Raw genomic sequence first — 16561 nt, forward strand, 5'->3', positions numbered from 1 at the left:
CAGGTTCGTCCGACGGAAAAGGCTTCCTACGGCCGCAAGGCTGCTGGAAGCTAGACCGTCACGCTAGCGACGTGTAGAACGTGATGGGACGTTCAATGGCCACCTAGGCGCCACCTACTCCACACACGCCAGTTCCCTCGGCGTGTGACAAACAAACCTATGCAGCCTCTGCATTTTCAGCATTCACAAATCAGTGCTAGTTATCAGGTTAAACACTGAGCTTGATCCGTTAGCAACAAAGCTGTATCAGCAGTGAATTCTGCTAAGTATGATTCACATCATTTTTTCCACATTTACAAATGGGGATGTTTAACTCAGCACTTTACCCATTCACAAGTGGGGAACTTTAAGAAAAGGAATCCTTAAGGTAAGGGCATTGGTCCTCGTAAGGGCATTGGTCGTAAGGGCATTGGTCCTCGTATGATCGGCACATCTATTTCCGGAAATTGAAAGCAATATTTCAGTCTTTAAAAGCTTTCTTGCCCAAAATTCGGAACAAGACAGCCTAGACACAAAACGACAATTCTGTGTCAATGGTTTACATCAAAAAAGAGGGGGGCACTGAATGAAGACAGGTTACTTCCCTAGCGAGTCAAATTTGGGATGGGGATTCAGCGCAATACCATACCTGGCTTCTAGCAGTAAATGTGCCAGGAGCACACAATACAGAAGCAGACTGTACAAGTCATCCAAAGCTAAACACGAGTAGGAACTACACTCATAGGTGATGTGGGTTGAGGCTTCTAGGAATGGAACCTGCCTGTGCTGAGCTTCAATTGCATTGTGATTGTGAGTTTGGCAAGATCACAGGAGCGGTTTTTTGGGGTTTAGCCTGAGCCCCAGTTTGGTAGATAAGAAAAGAGGTTTTTTGCTCCCGGCTATCTTGTTTATAAGTTCCGAAAAAGATATTCATAACACTCTGGTTAGTACGAAATGATTTGTTTATTTTCGATAGTTTTCTTGAGTGGTTCTTTCCATAGGTATATTTTGTGTTTTGAGAAACACTGTTAGAAACTTGGTGTGCAAGTTTGGTCAGCCGACACGTGTTTCGACCCATAGGGTCTTTCTCAAGGCTGAACAATATTCAATGGTGCCAGGTGTTATGTGATTTGTGACAACTGTGTGACATGTTAAATTACATTCAATTGTGGTGTTAAGGTGATGTGCAGTACAGTGACCGGTAATAACATGACATCAAGAAACATTGAAGTATTACTTATAGAAATAATTGATCAATGGAAGGGAAAAAGGGGGGGGAAGAAAAGAGAGGTTAGCAAGTGGTTAGTTGGAGAGACCTGGGTAATGTGTAATGAGGTGGAATCCTCTTACCAAGTAAAAATTGCTGAGTGCCCTCAGTGGGGTTCTGTTGTATTTGGGACTGTCCTTGCAGCAGTCCTGGCTCCTAATGGGCCCTGTGGGGAAGAAAGCCAATGAGGATGATTGAATTTGCATGATGGTAAAATGTACCAGAATGATGGTGCTGGCTGGGGCCATTTGGGCATGTGCGCTGTGGATCTTGTGTGTTCCCAGCCAGTTGAGTGTTGCTTGCGGCATCGAAATCACATCACGTGCATTGGTCAGAGCTCGTGCGTGTTTCTTAGCCGTGTGGGTCGTTCCTAGTGGGATTCTTCAAAACACAAAATATATCTATGGAAAGAACCACTCAAGAAAACTATCGAAAATAAACAAATAATTTCGTATTAACAAGAGTGTTATGAATATCTTTTTCCGATCTTATAAACAAGATAGCCGGGAGCAAAAAACCTCTTTTCTTATACACTCATAGGTGACCCAGTTCTTTCTTTCCACTTAGAGAGTTCCACAACTGGATATGTTTGCCCTGGGAGTGAACAAGAAATGTCTCTCCTTTGCCTTCAGGATTTTGGAGGGGAAAAGGAACCCACTAACTGGCAAGAGAAATCCAAGGCCTTTCAGCCGAAGAGCTGTTCACGGGTTTCCATCAGGACAAAGTGGCTCTCCCTACTCACCCCTCATTTTTACCAAAGGTAGTATCAGAGTTCCACACCAGTCAGGAAGCATTTCTACATGTTTTCTTACTGAACCCTTCTTCAGACGCGGAAAGGAGTTTCCTCTCCCTGGACCTCCAGAGGACCCTAAAAGTGTATTTAGACAGAACCAACTAATTCAAAAAATCTCTACAACTTTTTGTGACGTGTGGAGGGTCAAATAAAGTGTCCATCTCCAGGTGGACTGTATCTTGCATATTACAGTACTGTGTGACCTAGATGTCACCTCAACCCAAAGGTCTACATGCTCACCTGGTAAGGGCCAAGTTGGCGTCTGTCATCTTCCAAAGGCTGCTATGTAGGCCTCATCATCGGCCTCCTGTAAGCGCTATTGTCTAGACATGAGTTCAAGGGCAGATGCCCAGTTTCGGAAAAGCGGTTCTGAGGCACCTATACAGTTAAGATGAAGTTAGGAACTTCCATCCAAAAGGTAGATGCATGCATGTGATTCTCCCAGAAGTATGGAGAAAAGGGGACTGGACGTAGGAGTAAGGAAAAGCTACTCACTGTAGTGACACCTATTCCAGAGTACCCTTTCCTCCATACATCTGCTCGCCATCCCCCTAAAATGTCTTAGCTTTTGGTCAGAGCTCGACCTCGTGGTTGGAAAAGGACTGAAGGGTGAGGCCCGGTGGCAGGGCTTAGAGAGGTGGGGTTTCATGCCACACATTCGTCAGGGCCTGCATACAAATAAAAAGGACACATTTTTTGTGGTGCTACAAAAAGTACTCTGGTTCCATCCTGTAGGACAGAATGATCCCAAAGGTATGGCAGAAAGGGGATTCTGGACTAGGAGTACAGCAGTCTCTACGCTGAGCAACTTTTCCTTTCTCACTGCAGAATAACTTCCGTCCCATTCATAATGTTTCAGATTACCATACTATGGCATTCACACACAGGAGAATCTTAAATCAGTATAGAAGAACACAAACCCATATGCAGACTCACAAGTCAACATCTCAAGAAAATATTTCACAGTTGCTGTAAGCTTTTCTATGGGGTTATGTAGTCAGGTCCCTGGTACTTCTTCCGTGTTCACCGAAGGGTTCCATGTGGGTTTAGATTGACTTCCCCCACCATTTCGGTGTGATAAAAGGCCTTTTCTGTTAAGGTTGAAATTCAAGGGGGAAACTGGTGATCTAGAGATCAGGGCCAAGCCCATAACGGGCAAGTAAGTTTAACACCCCTATTAGTTTTACTAGTCAACCCTCGGACAGAATGAAATTGAAATATAAAGGGTTTTTGTTTAACTTGAGCCCGTCATCTTAATATGTTTACTGCACTGTTGTAATATTGGACTCTACATGTTTCCATTGCTCCACCACAGACAGATTAGATACTTATAGAAACTTGAAGAATGTACTGGCTTCTCAACTCAAAATGTGCTCTCTCAAAGATAGATCTCAGCAACTCAGTTGTCTACCACCCGGGCAGCTGATCGAGAGAAGGCAGCAGATTGACAAGGCAAGTTGACTGAAATGTGGCCGCAGGGGGGAAGGCTTGCAGATAGAAGCAATATTTGAATGAGATTGGAAACAGCACGGCTACGGGGAACCAGTTTGAAGCAGGGGTAAGGAACAGAAGAGTTATCTGAAGAACCATTTTAAGGGAATTCACCAAGAATATCATTTTTTCCTGTTTTTGCCACCTCTCACCAGTACCCTCTTAACAAAGCCAAAAATACTAAAGCAGTGAAGGAATAACAGTAAATTGGTATGCTTTGCTAATGTTAATAGAGGTCATTTCCTTAATGGAACACTGAGGGCCACATGTTACTCCGGACAAACATGCAGGGATGGAAATGAAAATCTTGAGGTGCCTTGCATGGTTTCCTAGTCGGGCCACCCCCATCATTGGGCTGATGGGACATATTTCAGCAGCGTGGGAATCAACATTTCATTTTGTCACTGGGTTTCTAGACTATGATGTCTTGCTTCAATCTCACCTTCATCATCAAGACAACTGTATTGAGGGCGATCATTGCCAAGATGGTATATTCAAAAGATGGTGATACAACAAAATGCCAAACCCGGTACTGGAAGGTGTGGCGGTTCTGAGGCATGTACCGGGTCAGTGGTTTGGCACTGATGGCAAAGTCAATGCACGCTCTCTGTGAAGACAAAAGAAAAAGAGGCAGAGATGCAGATGACAAAAGGAACAGTGCTAGAAAAATACCCACAACACACTGAACAAGAGACCAATCTACATGTTGTTAAACTGCAGTGCAGCATACAAACATACGCTCCTGCAAGTCAATGTCCAGATTTGCCCCAGCTCTCATTATTCCACAGAGTTGCACTACTCACCTATACTGCATTACACCGCTGTTTCGCCACACAACGGACACAGCTCACCCACTCACTAATTGTGCAGAACATACATGGTGCAGAAAGTATCAGCCTGCACCACACTAAAAACAATGGACCTCATTACAACTCAGGCGTTAAGGGTTAACGCCGTCGTTAACCCTTAACGCCTGATTCCAATTTTAACGGCTGCTTTTAGCAGCCGTTAAAATCCATGGCGCTAAACCGCCTTGGTGCTTATTACGGCACCGTAATTTACGGTGCCGTAATTGGCGCCTTCCCCGCTCCCATTATGCCCTATGGGGCAAAAATGGGAATGGGGAAGGGTAAATGGGAAATGGGGATTTACCGCCCCACTCACCTTGGAATGGGGCGGTAAATCCGCCATCCACCATGGTGTAAACGTAGTTTAAACCATGGTGGTAAAGTTGGTGTACTTACCGCCTGGGTCGTAATGACCCCCAATGCATTAACGGGCCAGTTTAACAAATCACAGAGTGAGGTGAGATTGCCATTAGCTGCTGGTGTACTAGTAGAGACCTTGGAACAGTAGACAGAAATTATGATTTGTTTTGAGAAAATTATGATTATGATTTGTTTTGAGAATGGGTCCAATTATAACACAAACAATGAAACTAGGGTCGGTCCAGGTGCCCATGTTATATTTACACCCGTGCACAAAAGTAATCTTTATTGCGCAGAGAGGACTGCTTAGATGTAAGCAATACTGAGCCCCTATGTGTCTATGTGTCAACAGTGGATGATGTCTGGGGGTTAACTGCCTGTTCCGTGACTGACAGCTGCTTCAGATTTCACACCAAATGAACTACAAAATCAAATAATATCCCTGGAGTGATTCCCACCTCTCGATTCCATCAGAAGTGGAGATGTGGGTCACAGTATACAAAAATACAACATACAGTCATGCAATCTTAAATATAAATGGAGTGGTGACAGATAACCACTCTGGGTGCATGGGACATTGGTGTTTAAAATGTCCCTCCATGGCTAATCAAACTTTCTCTGTGTTGCAGGTCTACCACTCTCCACCATCTCACCTCATTCTTCTCCAGACTGCACTCCTCCATCATCTTGTCCCCTTGCTCCTGAAAGGTGATGATGATGAGAGCCACAAAGATATTGACGAAGAAGAATGGAAAAACCACAAAGTAGACCACATAGAAAATGGACATCTCCATGCGGTTGCTGCGACTGGGTCCTCGGTCCTCCTCGGTCACATCCACTGAATGCTGCAACACCCTGGAATAGGAACCCAAATTAATGAAGGGGTCACACCGCTCTCACAGCTATCATCTTACACCATGCAAAGAAGAATTATTCAACACACTGTGGTCCCTTGGCCAATGATCCATTGTTAGTTGGGGTTATCTGTTCATTAGCTGACAAGAAACACTCCCTTTCTCGGACACTGCCAATGACTTGCTGAGTATCTCCCCCATTCCACCCCACCGCCCTCCCCTCCCCAGAGTATCTGACCAACCCTTTCTTATAGGTGTCTTTTCATCAAACTCACTGATATAAGCTTTACCCTTGATGTCACTTCCCCTGGCCAATTTACCTAAGATTGGTTACAGGCAGCAGCTCACATTATATTTCCCCCCAATCCACTGACGTAGGTTTTGCCATTGACACCGTCTTCTTCCCAATGACTGACCCAATCTGTGTAATGGATGTTTCTACCCCACAGGCACTCTAATATGCAACTCTTCCACTCAACTATTAAGAAAGGTTATGAACAACTTCTCAGGACTGATTAAAAATAGTCAAAATAAAAGAAACAATAACTTGCTTTTATATGGCACTGGCTAACATATTTCTTTCATGGCACTGTAGATAAAAGATGCTACTATTGCCTAGTTTGATGGTGCTCAATCTCAAAGGCTGATTCCACCCTGCTTGGAATCAGCGCAGTGACCTCTGTACCTCTCTGGCCTCCCACTTCCTAACCAAAACTCAGGACATTCTGTCCTCACTCTCCTCTACTCCCCTTCCTTCTCCCTCCCAATCTCTCAGGTCTCCCTTGGCCTTCCTCTCCCCTCCCCTTCTGCTCTACTCATTCTCGCCTATAACACCGGATGAGGTCTCTAGACAAGTCTGCTCTATGAAAGTCCCTTCCAAACAGGTGATTGCCTGCTCCTCCAGAACTACCAAGGACAACATTGCCTCCCTTGCGCCATCACTTGTCCATTTCTGTAATCACTCCTTTGCCACCAGCTCCTTCCTGCTACCCCTCAAGCACCCCCCTGTGCATCCTCTCCTTAAAAGGCCAACTGCCGACCCCTCTTCCCCTGCTAACTACTGCCATATCTCCTTCCTGGGCAAAATCCAGGAGAGGGTGGCCATCACCCAATTGATCCAACACATTGAATCAGCTGGTTCCCTCCACGACCACCAATCTGGCTTCACAGGAGCCAGAGGCCCGGAAACTGCTCTACCTAACACCCATGAAGACTTGCTCTCAAATCTTGACTCCAACTCTCCTTCCCTTCTTATCCTTCTGGATCTTTCCTCTGCCTTCGACACAGTCAATCATGTCACCCTGACTAATCACCTCCCTGACACCCTTGGCATTACGGGTCCTAGCACTGGACTGGTTGATCTCCTTTCTCTCAACTGGGCCCTTTTCTTTCCCCTATCACTGTCTCCACTTGTGGTGTCCTCGAAGGCTCTATTCTCTCGCCTTGGCTTTTCAACATCTACCTTGCCCCTTTGGCCCACCTGATCTCCTCATTCTCTCCTCACTTCCAGTGTTATGCAGACAGCACACAGCTCTCCTTCAAGCTTCCTTCTATTGTCTCCTCTTCCTCCTCTCTCATTCTTGACTGTCTGACTGCTATTCATTCATGGTGTTCTTCCAATGATTTCTGCCTTAATGCCAGTAAGACTGAGATCCTTCTCATCGTGACGCCAGCTCCCACTTTTCTTCCCTACCTCTGGCCACCCTCTATGGGTGCCCTCCCCTCACCCTCTTGTGAGGCAGAAAACCTTGGGGTCATCTTCGATTCCTCTCTCTCCTTCTCTCCTCACATCGCAGACCTTGCCAAGAAGGCCCACTATCAGCTGCACCTCCTCAAGGGCATTCTCCCCTTCTTCACCTTCCCCCAGAAACTCAATGCCTCCAGAGCTCTGGTCCTCTCTAGGGTTGACTACTGCAACAGCCTCTTCCTCAATCTTCCTTTATCCTCCCTTCGCCCCATCCAACAAATCCAGAATAGGACTGCAAGACTTATGTTGGCCTCAAGCACAGGGGCCGCATCTTTCCAGCCCTAATGTCACTCCACTGGCTCCCGGTTGCTGCTACGATCAAGTTCAAGACCCTCTGCAACATCCACAAGGCTTTCTGGGGCCTGGGACCCTACTATATTCAACTCTCTCTCCCTGAATACCTCCCTTCTAGCACCCTTTGTTCTGCTTGTTCCACCTCTCTGAAGATGAGACGTTTCTCTAGGCAGAGAGTGGGGGGTAGATTTCTCTCCTCTGCAGGAGCCTCCCTCTGGAATGGTCTCCCTGCTGCTCTCAGGCTTGAGCCGGATATCCTTAAATTCTGGAAACTCTTCAAGGCCCTCCTTTTCTCCTCTGCCTTCCCCCTCACCCTCTTCTGCTAACTCATCCCTCTGTAGCTGTGACTGGCTGCCTAGTTCCCTTTGAGTTCTACAGGGTTCCAGGCCCCCCCTGCTCTGTCCATCCCCCTTCCTCGCACTTACCTTGTGGACCCACACCACCGCCATCCTGGCACTTGCCTCCCTACCCTCCCCCTAGCACTTGCACCTGGCTCCTCTCTACCCTGTGTTTCTCTTCCCACCCTTGCAATGTGCCAATTGTGCAGACCAGCACTTCCCGCCACCCGCTCGTACTTCTTGTTCAGAACTTGCACGATCCAAATGTAACAAGGCCTAGTAGGACTGTTACTGTATCCCCCGCGCCTTATTGTTTTTTGCGCCTTGAAACACCATTTGTTGTATAGGCGCCTTACACATGTCCAATAAATAAAATAAAATAAATACATATCAGTAGAACTCAGATTGCACATGGCAGCCCTTAACTCACTGAGCAATACGACTGGCTAGCTGATGCAATATTTGTCATGTCTCTCTTTTCCCATTGGCCACTCAGTCAAGAGCGCTATAGTCCTCTCTGGTATGGACCTAAATCCTGGTGCACCCATCTCATTCTCCAAGCCATTGACCCCCAGCAATGTTATGGTCACCTCTTTCCCAGAGTCAATCGCCCAAACTGTGTTTATAGATTCTGTGCCACTAAGCTTTTAATTAGGTGTTTATGCCCCTGGTCCAACTTTGCTAAGGCTGCCCTCCCTCGCTCCCCTACTGAGCTTTGTTGCAACTCTTACTGAGCCACTGATGAAAGTGCCCACAATGTGTTAATAAAGTCTTCCTCTAAACCACAAATTAAAGCTTTTCTGCACACTTATTTAGCCCAACAACAATGACCACCCCATCCAATAAAGGATTTGCCTAACTAAGCGGCCAACCAGAGCTTTTGAACTGACCAATCCTACCTTCACTCACCAATCAACAGGCCACCATCTACCGGCTATGTTGCCCATTCCTCTCAGTATGGGCTGACCTCTCCTCTTCACTCCTTGCCTCTACCGCTCATCTTCTCTGCCTCTGAGACCTCAACATCCACCTGGATGCTTCTAATCCCTCCTCTGGGATCTTTCACAACCTCTGTGACTCTCTCTTTCCATTCTACCCTCTGGTCCGACTCATTCTGCTGGTCACACCTTGGATGTTCTCATCTCCTCAAACATCCCCCACTCTAACCCTTCCACCACTCATCTCCCTAGGACCGACCACTTTCTGGTTTTCTTTCACCTTAAACTCTCTGTCCCTCAGGCTAAGTCCATCCCAGCATTACCACCTACCTTCTCGGTTATTCGGCCCATGAAGCGTGTCAGTGGATGCCTTTGGCTCTACTTTCTCTGCTCATACTCCTATGGCTGACTCACACTCTGACACAGCCCTCTCTAACATGCATCTTTCTATCTCCAACAGCCTGGACATCCTTGCCCCTGTCATGAGGATCAGTCTGAAGCCTACTTCCAAGTGTAACTCTTGGTATCAGTCCAACCTCACTGCCATGAATTCAAGTGCAGGGTGGCTGAGAGGAAGTAGAGGGCTTAGGGCGCATCCTGTGACAAACTGGCCTGCCTCCTGCTCCAAAGGCAATACAGACTCTCTGTCCTGTCCAAGAAGAGAATCCACATCCAAGCTAGTATTTCTGCACCTCTAACAACATGGCTGAACTCTTTAAAACCTGCAAGGAGCTGGCCAATCCTTCAGCAGTCTCCACCTCTCCTGTTCCCTCCCAAGCCCTCTGTACGGCTCTGGTTTCCCACTTCACCACTAAAACTCAGGACATCCTGTCCTCACTTTCCTCCTCCTCCTCCTCCTCCTCCTCTTCCTCTACTGCTCTCGGCTCCCCTCTGGCCGCCTCTCCCTCTCCTCCTCCTTTCTCCTCTTTCTCTTTGACAACACTTGGCGACATTTCTAGACAAGTGCGATTTATGAAAGTGTCATCCAAACAGCTGCTCCCCTGTTCCTCCAGAACCTCCAAAGACCACATTGACACCCTTGCTCCAGCCTTGGCCGATTTCTACAATCACTCTTTTGCCACTGGATTTTTCCCCTCTCTCTTCAAGCACTCCTTTGTGCACCCGCTCCTAAAAAAGCCTTCTGCCGATCCTACCTGCCTAGAAAACTATCGCCCAAACTCTTATCACTCCTTTTCTGGGCAAACTCCTGGAAAAGCTGCCCATCACCCAGCTTACTCTCCACATGGAATCTGTTGGTTGTCTCCATGACTATCAGTCTGGCTTAAGAGCAGCCAGAGGCACGGAAACTACTCTCCTGAACACCCGTGATGATCTGCTCTCTAATCTTGACTCCAGCATTCCTTCTGTCCTCATCCTCCTTGACCTTTCCCTCCGCTTTTATTACAGTCAATTACACCACACTGATCAATCGACTCCACGAGAACTTGGGCATCACGGATCAGGGCCTGGAATGGTTGAGCTCCTTCCTTCTGAATCACCCCTCCCCAGGGATTTACCCTTTCATCCTGGATCTTCAATGTCTACCTGGCCCCTCTGGCCCACCTGAACATCTACCTTCTCCTCTAACTTTCAGTGTTATGCAGATATACTCAGCTCTCTTTCAGGTTCCCCTCAGCCTCCTCTGTCATCTCACTCATTCCTGACTGTTTATACGAGATTCAGGAGAGGTGCACCGCCAACGATTTCTGCCTTAATGCCAGTAAGACTGACATGCTTCTCATTGGGACCCCTGCTCCAGCTTTCCCTCTCTCACTTTGGCCGCCCTCCTTGGGTCCTCTTCCTTCACCTTCCTGTGAGGCAAAAAACCATGGTGTCATCTTCGACTCCACTCTTTCCTTCTCTCCTCACATCACGGACCTTGCCAAGAAGGCCCACTTCCAGCTGCACCTCCTCAGAGGTATTCCCCACTTTCTCACTTTCCCCCAGAAGTACACTGTCTCCAGAGCCCTGGTGCTCTCTAGGCTGGACTACTGCAACAGCCCCTTTCTCAATCTGCCTTCCTCTACTCTCCCACCTCTTCATCTAATCCAGAACAGGACTGGAAGACTTATCCTTGGCCTCAAGCCCAGGGACGGTATCTCTCCAGCCCTGAAATCTCTACAGTGGCTCCCAGTGGCTGCATGGATCAAGTCCAAGACCCTCTGCATCATCCAAAAGGCTTTCTGGGGATGGAGGTCAGCATTACATCCAACTCTCTGTCCCAAAATACCTTCCTTCCTGAGCTCTTGACTTAGCTACCGCCAACTCTCTAAGGGTCTGACGCTTCTCCAGGCAGAGAGTAGGGGGTAGATCTCTCGCCTCTGCAGTTGCCTCCCTCTGGAATGGCCTTCCTGGCCCTCTCAAAGTTGAGCCGGATCACCTGAAGTTCCAGAAGCAGCTCAAGACCTTCCTTTTCTTTTCTACTTTCTCTCTCTCCCTCTCCTCCTGAACTACTTGTTTGCTGTGCTGACTGGTTGCTGGCTACCCTCAGAGTCTCACTGAGTGCGAGGCTCCTTCTCGATCAGTCTCTCCTGCACTACCTCCGGGCCCGCTGCACACTAGGGGCTGTAACTGTTACCTCTACAGTCCCCAACCTTCTTGCACTTATCCAGAGTAGCCCCATCCCTGGCTGCACTTACTCAGGGCATCGCTGCCATGTCTGCACTTCCACCTCCCTCTCCTCATCACTGCTCCCCCTTCCTTCCCCTGCAATTTTCTTTGACGCACTTGCACGATCTGAATGGCCCAAGGCCTAGTAAGATCGCTTGTCCGTCCTCCCTCTGTCTTCTCTCCCTTGTCTTGTCACCGCTCGAAACACTTGTGTATAGGCGCCTTATAAATGAGAGTTATAAGTGCTCCCTGTTTACCAAGATTCATAGATAGTAATAGTAGAATGTGACCACAAAGTCTACATATCCCCTAAGCTAACAGTGGCCCCCTAACTTTTCTTCTCCCCAGGGCCATCAATCTTAGTTTCATATCCTTTTTTCTTTGCCATAGCCTTTGATCCCAAACCTATTGTTAAGTTCAGAAGTAACTGCTATTTGCATCTTCATGCCTGACTTATCTTTGAGTGCGTCTCAATCTTCAACTAGTACTTACTGTGGCCACCCCTCACCAGTTGAGACCGTGAAGAGCGTCAGCAGTGCCCAGATGATGTTGTCATAGTGGAAGTCGTGGCGTTTCCACTCCCGGCGCTTCACCTCCATCCTGCTCTTCTCGTGGTCGACGTAACTTCCTCTGAATAGGCAGAAAACCAGAAGAAGCTTCAATTCACGCTAAATTTGGGGAAGGGCAACCACCCTCAAGTGTACATGCCTCAATCATATGCTGGGAGTGCTTGATAAGGTATCATTGGGAGCCAGCAGTGCCGATAGTCTCTCTGCTAACAGCAACGAAGATATGTTTCTAAGCTGTTGTTGTTTAACATGAGTAAAGATACCCAATGAGGAGCCAAGAGGAAGTATTTGTGAGCGTGGGATATAATGAGTGGAGATGCATGAACTTGGGTCTAACATGCACACTGAACATATCTATGTAATTAGAGTGGGGTTTCAAATGCCGACAGCAATTAAAGCCACTGACACGGTTCTGGTTTTTGGCAAGCCCACACACCCACCGTACCCCTAATCCATCTACCCCTTACAAGGGGGGAGAACGTGAATGCCACCACCAATGTTTCTGCCCATCATTTTAAACGTAGCCATCTCACTGAATGCCCATTGGAATATGAAGCTACGAGTTCCACGCTGGGGCAAGAAGAGTGAGTCTGAACCCAGTATTGCCAATGCCAAACTGGAGTAGAGGTTGCACTTACTGGGGAAATATGAGGAAACTACGCTGAACCTAAAGTGGTGTGCTACTCAATAGGGTTGAGGCATAACTCCTACAGTGTACCCCAATGCCGGCGGGGGGCTCTGGGTTGGGCTGCGGCTCATGGCACCCTGACCGTTGCATCTCTTCCCCATCCTGCTCTCTAAACCTACATGCATTCCTTCTCTGTGTCTTTGGAGCTGTCGGTGCAGTAGAAGAACTTGCCCTTGAAAAGCTGCACTGCAATCACAGCGAAGATGAACATGAAGAGCTTGTAGACAATCAGGATGTTGAAGACATTCTTCAGGGAGGTCACCACGCAGTCAAAGACGGCCTGTTGGGAAAAGCGCCACACAGGAGTCATTCATTAGGAAGCCAAAGGTAAGATTTAATGGCAAAACGCACCAATGCAGAGGGGCGACTCGTCATTGGGGAAATACACCAGAGACACTGTTATGTTATGCTATGTTAAAGGTATTTGTACCGTGCACCATCACCAACACAGTTGGTCCCCAGGCACTCAGGCGGATCTGTAAACGAGAAGGTGGGATGGGTTAGTAAGGTGAAGAGGGAGTAGGATAGTGAGAGGAGTGGTGTACTGTTGGCAGCTTCAACTCGGTAGACACCAGGTGCTGAGCTTTGGTGCGAGTATTGGATCGGTGTCAGTCCGCATGTGCTGTTGGTGCGGCTTATGTGTTGTTGCAGTGTGTTGAAGTGCATGCAGCTTGTTGTGCGAGAGATGGTTGTGTGAGTTTTTTGTGTGAGGTAAGTATGCAGAGAGTTTGACCTTATATTGGTTAGTGGGTTATATGACATTTAGCATGCTAACATTCACAGTTCTGTCTACGTGTAGCACTTGCTGACCTACATAATTCCATGTGGCACTCGTTAACCTTTGCAATATTATTTAGATATGGCGCAGGCTAATGTTCTCAATTAAGTGTGGCATATGCTAACATTAAAGTTCCATCTAGATGTGGCACATGCTAACATTCTCAATTCCTTTTAAGTGTTGCAGTTGGTAGTCTTCATCATTCCATCTAAGTGTGGCACTTGCTAACATTGACAATGCCATCTAGGTGTCTCATTGGCTAGCCTTCATATTTCCATCTAAGTGTACTGCCTGCCACCATTCACAATATTATCTAGATACGGACCAGGCTAATGTTCTCAATTCTAAGTGTGGCATATGCTAACATTAAATGACACGTGTTTTTGTAAACAATGAATGTGCACAAAAGGAGATGGCCTTGGGAGGCACAGCACAGAACAGCCACAATTTGAAACAAATGCAAACAAAATGAATCCACACCCGCCTGTAATGACCTATTACAAGTGGCAAATGCGTCAGTTTTCTTCTTCCAAGTAAGTGAGGGTAAGGGATGGTGTAGAAACCTAGATATTACCATAACCTGCCAAGCCGAGAAGTTATAATTTAGTGGAAGGGCAGCTTGAAATTTGAGGACACAGCCACCTATTTCACCTTCCTTAGTATGTCCGTTAGCAGGCTGAGAGATCCCTTAAACCTCACTCTAACATGCTCAGGTAGGACGCTCAGTGGCCTGCAGATACTTTTGCCCATTTCGGCAGGGCAAATCCTTTGTCAGGCATTGGAAGGGGCCCGAATGGCTGCTAATTTCACCCAGCGGTCTACCCTCCTGTCTGCCACAAGCTCCAAACTCTCCTCACACAATCTTAAAAGACCCCTTCTCCGCTGCCACAAACAACCACATCTCATGGTTTGATGCAGCATCCGGCCTTTGGTACCAGTGGTGCTGCAACCCTAAAGGGGCTTCTTCATGATGAGCAGAAAAGATGGAATGTGGAGTATGGATTCCTCAAAATGTGCAGAACCTTGGCCTAAAAAGGGGGTCTAGGATTTCTAACATCTGTGTAGCTATCTGACCTAGTGGTAGAACAGCGTGTGCCCCAAAAAGAAACACCAGACTTCTAATGGCAGATCAGTGGTGCTTAAAGTCTGGATGGAGAAAGGCTGGTAGGGTCGTCTAAGAGAGAAAGACAAAAAGCGAGAAAGAGAGAAAGCAAGAGAAAGAAAAAGAGAGAGAGGGAGATCATTATTTGTTTGGGGTGCCTGGCAATGGCATGTTTTGCTATGTGCCTGCACTGAGCTATATTATCTATGCCATGCCTGGTTTTGGAGGGCTACACTGTGTTATGTTATGCAATGTCATGTTTTAAGCAGTAGAAACATGCTGTGTGATGTCTTGTTCTGCTAGGATCAATGCGTTTTCTTCCCAAAGCTAAATTCACCATAACTAGGAGGTACCTGTGTGCTACTTTATGAACTCATTCACCCCTTCCGGGTGGGGGGATATGATGTTGGTTTCTTTTTATACTAGCTGGATATGTCACTTTTTAAATTTTTTTTATTATACTTGTACATAATCAACAAAAAAAAAGAGAAATGATTTTTACAAGAAGATGTCGCTTAAAATAAATCAAAGTTCGTTTCACCCATTTTCTTTCCAAGGCAGGATCATTTTCATTCCAAAAGGAGTCCTGTATGGCGCGAAAAGTGGCTTGTGATCAGCCAGTAGGAAGAACAGCTTTGCTAGACCGAGTTTCCGTGGAAGCTCATGAGCTGGAAGAAGAGAGCCTAGAGTAGCTCGAGCCTATCAAGGGTCGTGAGGTTCAAGTGAGGGTTTAAGTCCCACGGCGTTGATTTTGGCAAAGGCCTCTTCGTTTATTTTAGCCGTGGCGACCACCCAGCGAGATTTTTCCCCAGAAATCAAACAGCACCACCATGTGTTTTCTTCAATCAGGATCGAGTCGTGCCATAATGGGGTTAAAAAAGCTGAGCGTGCTTGATTCAAAGAGGGGCAATTTAGCAGGAGGTGGCGAATTGTCTCGATGGAATCCGGGGTATTGCATAGTCTGCAGATGGTATTAGTGGATATGCTTCTTATCCCTAGAATTTCTCTAGTATGGAGCAGGTTGAATCGGGCTCTTAGAAATGTCAATCGCAATTTTTTGTCTGGATATTTTAGACAGTACGCCATGGGAGATTTCAATTTGTTGTACGTGGGAGGGAGATGCTTTAAGAACTTGATTGCAGCAGCTTTGTCGATGGTATTGATCCAGTCTTGGATCTTCAGTTTTTCACTGACTCTTTGAGGATTTGTGATCAGGTCGATTTTTGAGCATTGCAGTTCTTCCAGTTTGCTTTCTTGGTGGTGTATCCAGACTAGGACAGCCTTACAGTTCGTGGTGGCCAGCTCCTGCCCGATGATGTTAAAAATCGGGAGGCCGTCTTTGATTAGGGTCTTCCTGAACAGGGCGAGAGAGGCCACACTGACAGTAGCACTTAACGAGAGCATGCCTAGCTCTCTTCTAACCGCTTCGATGGGAATAGCGTTAGGTAGGCCAAGGAGGGTTTTCCAGATGTACCCCTCGAATTTCCGCCAACATTGCATCCATGCCATAAGTTATGGCCGGGACCATTTTTCCCTTGTAGAAGTTAATAGCCGGGGCTAGCGAAAATTTGCCAAACTTCCTGTCAATCGCTCTCATTTGGAAGGTCAGTAGTTTGGTTTTCGACCAGAGGTGGTCTTGCATTTTCAATTCTTGAGTTGACCCATCAATAAACACCCCCAAGTATTTAAAGTGGGGGACCACTTCAATTCCGATTTTGTTCACTGACCAAGACATAATTTTTTTCCAGGGATGGCGGGTTTTCGCAAAGATCATGATTTTGGTTTTGGCCTGATTTATTTGCAGGTTGTTGTTGGACATATAGACTGCAAGGTTGTCCAGCTGCCGTTGTAAGCCGATGGGGGTTTGGTCAAACAGGATCATGTCGTCGGCGTAGAGGAGTCAGG

The 16561-nt window shown here is 47.0% G+C and overlaps 1 protein-coding gene across 7 annotated transcripts in view; it reads right to left on the reverse strand.

The window, feature by feature from the left end:
• CACNA1E (calcium voltage-gated channel subunit alpha1 E) overlaps positions 1 to 16561 on the reverse strand; it is a 3100882-nt gene that overhangs the window by 499838 nt on the left and 2584483 nt on the right. For all 7 annotated transcript variants that reach the window (XM_069641436.1, XM_069641438.1, XM_069641434.1 and 4 more), the window contains 4 exons: positions 12896 to 13056; positions 12012 to 12149; positions 5392 to 5593; positions 3973 to 4137 (listed from right to left, as the gene is read on the reverse strand). In XM_069641436.1, the coding sequence (XP_069497537.1) occupies positions 3973 to 4137; positions 5392 to 5593; positions 12012 to 12149; positions 12896 to 13056 (666 nt within the window). The remainder of the gene's footprint in view (positions 1 to 3972; positions 4138 to 5391; positions 5594 to 12011; positions 12150 to 12895; positions 13057 to 16561) is intronic.

The sequence above is a fragment of the Ambystoma mexicanum genome, chromosome 1q (genome assembly GCF_040938575.1).
Source record: "Ambystoma mexicanum isolate Mex_15411 chromosome 1q, UKY_AmexF1_1, whole genome shotgun sequence".
Classification (NCBI taxonomy): Eukaryota; Metazoa; Chordata; class Amphibia; order Caudata; family Ambystomatidae; genus Ambystoma; species Ambystoma mexicanum.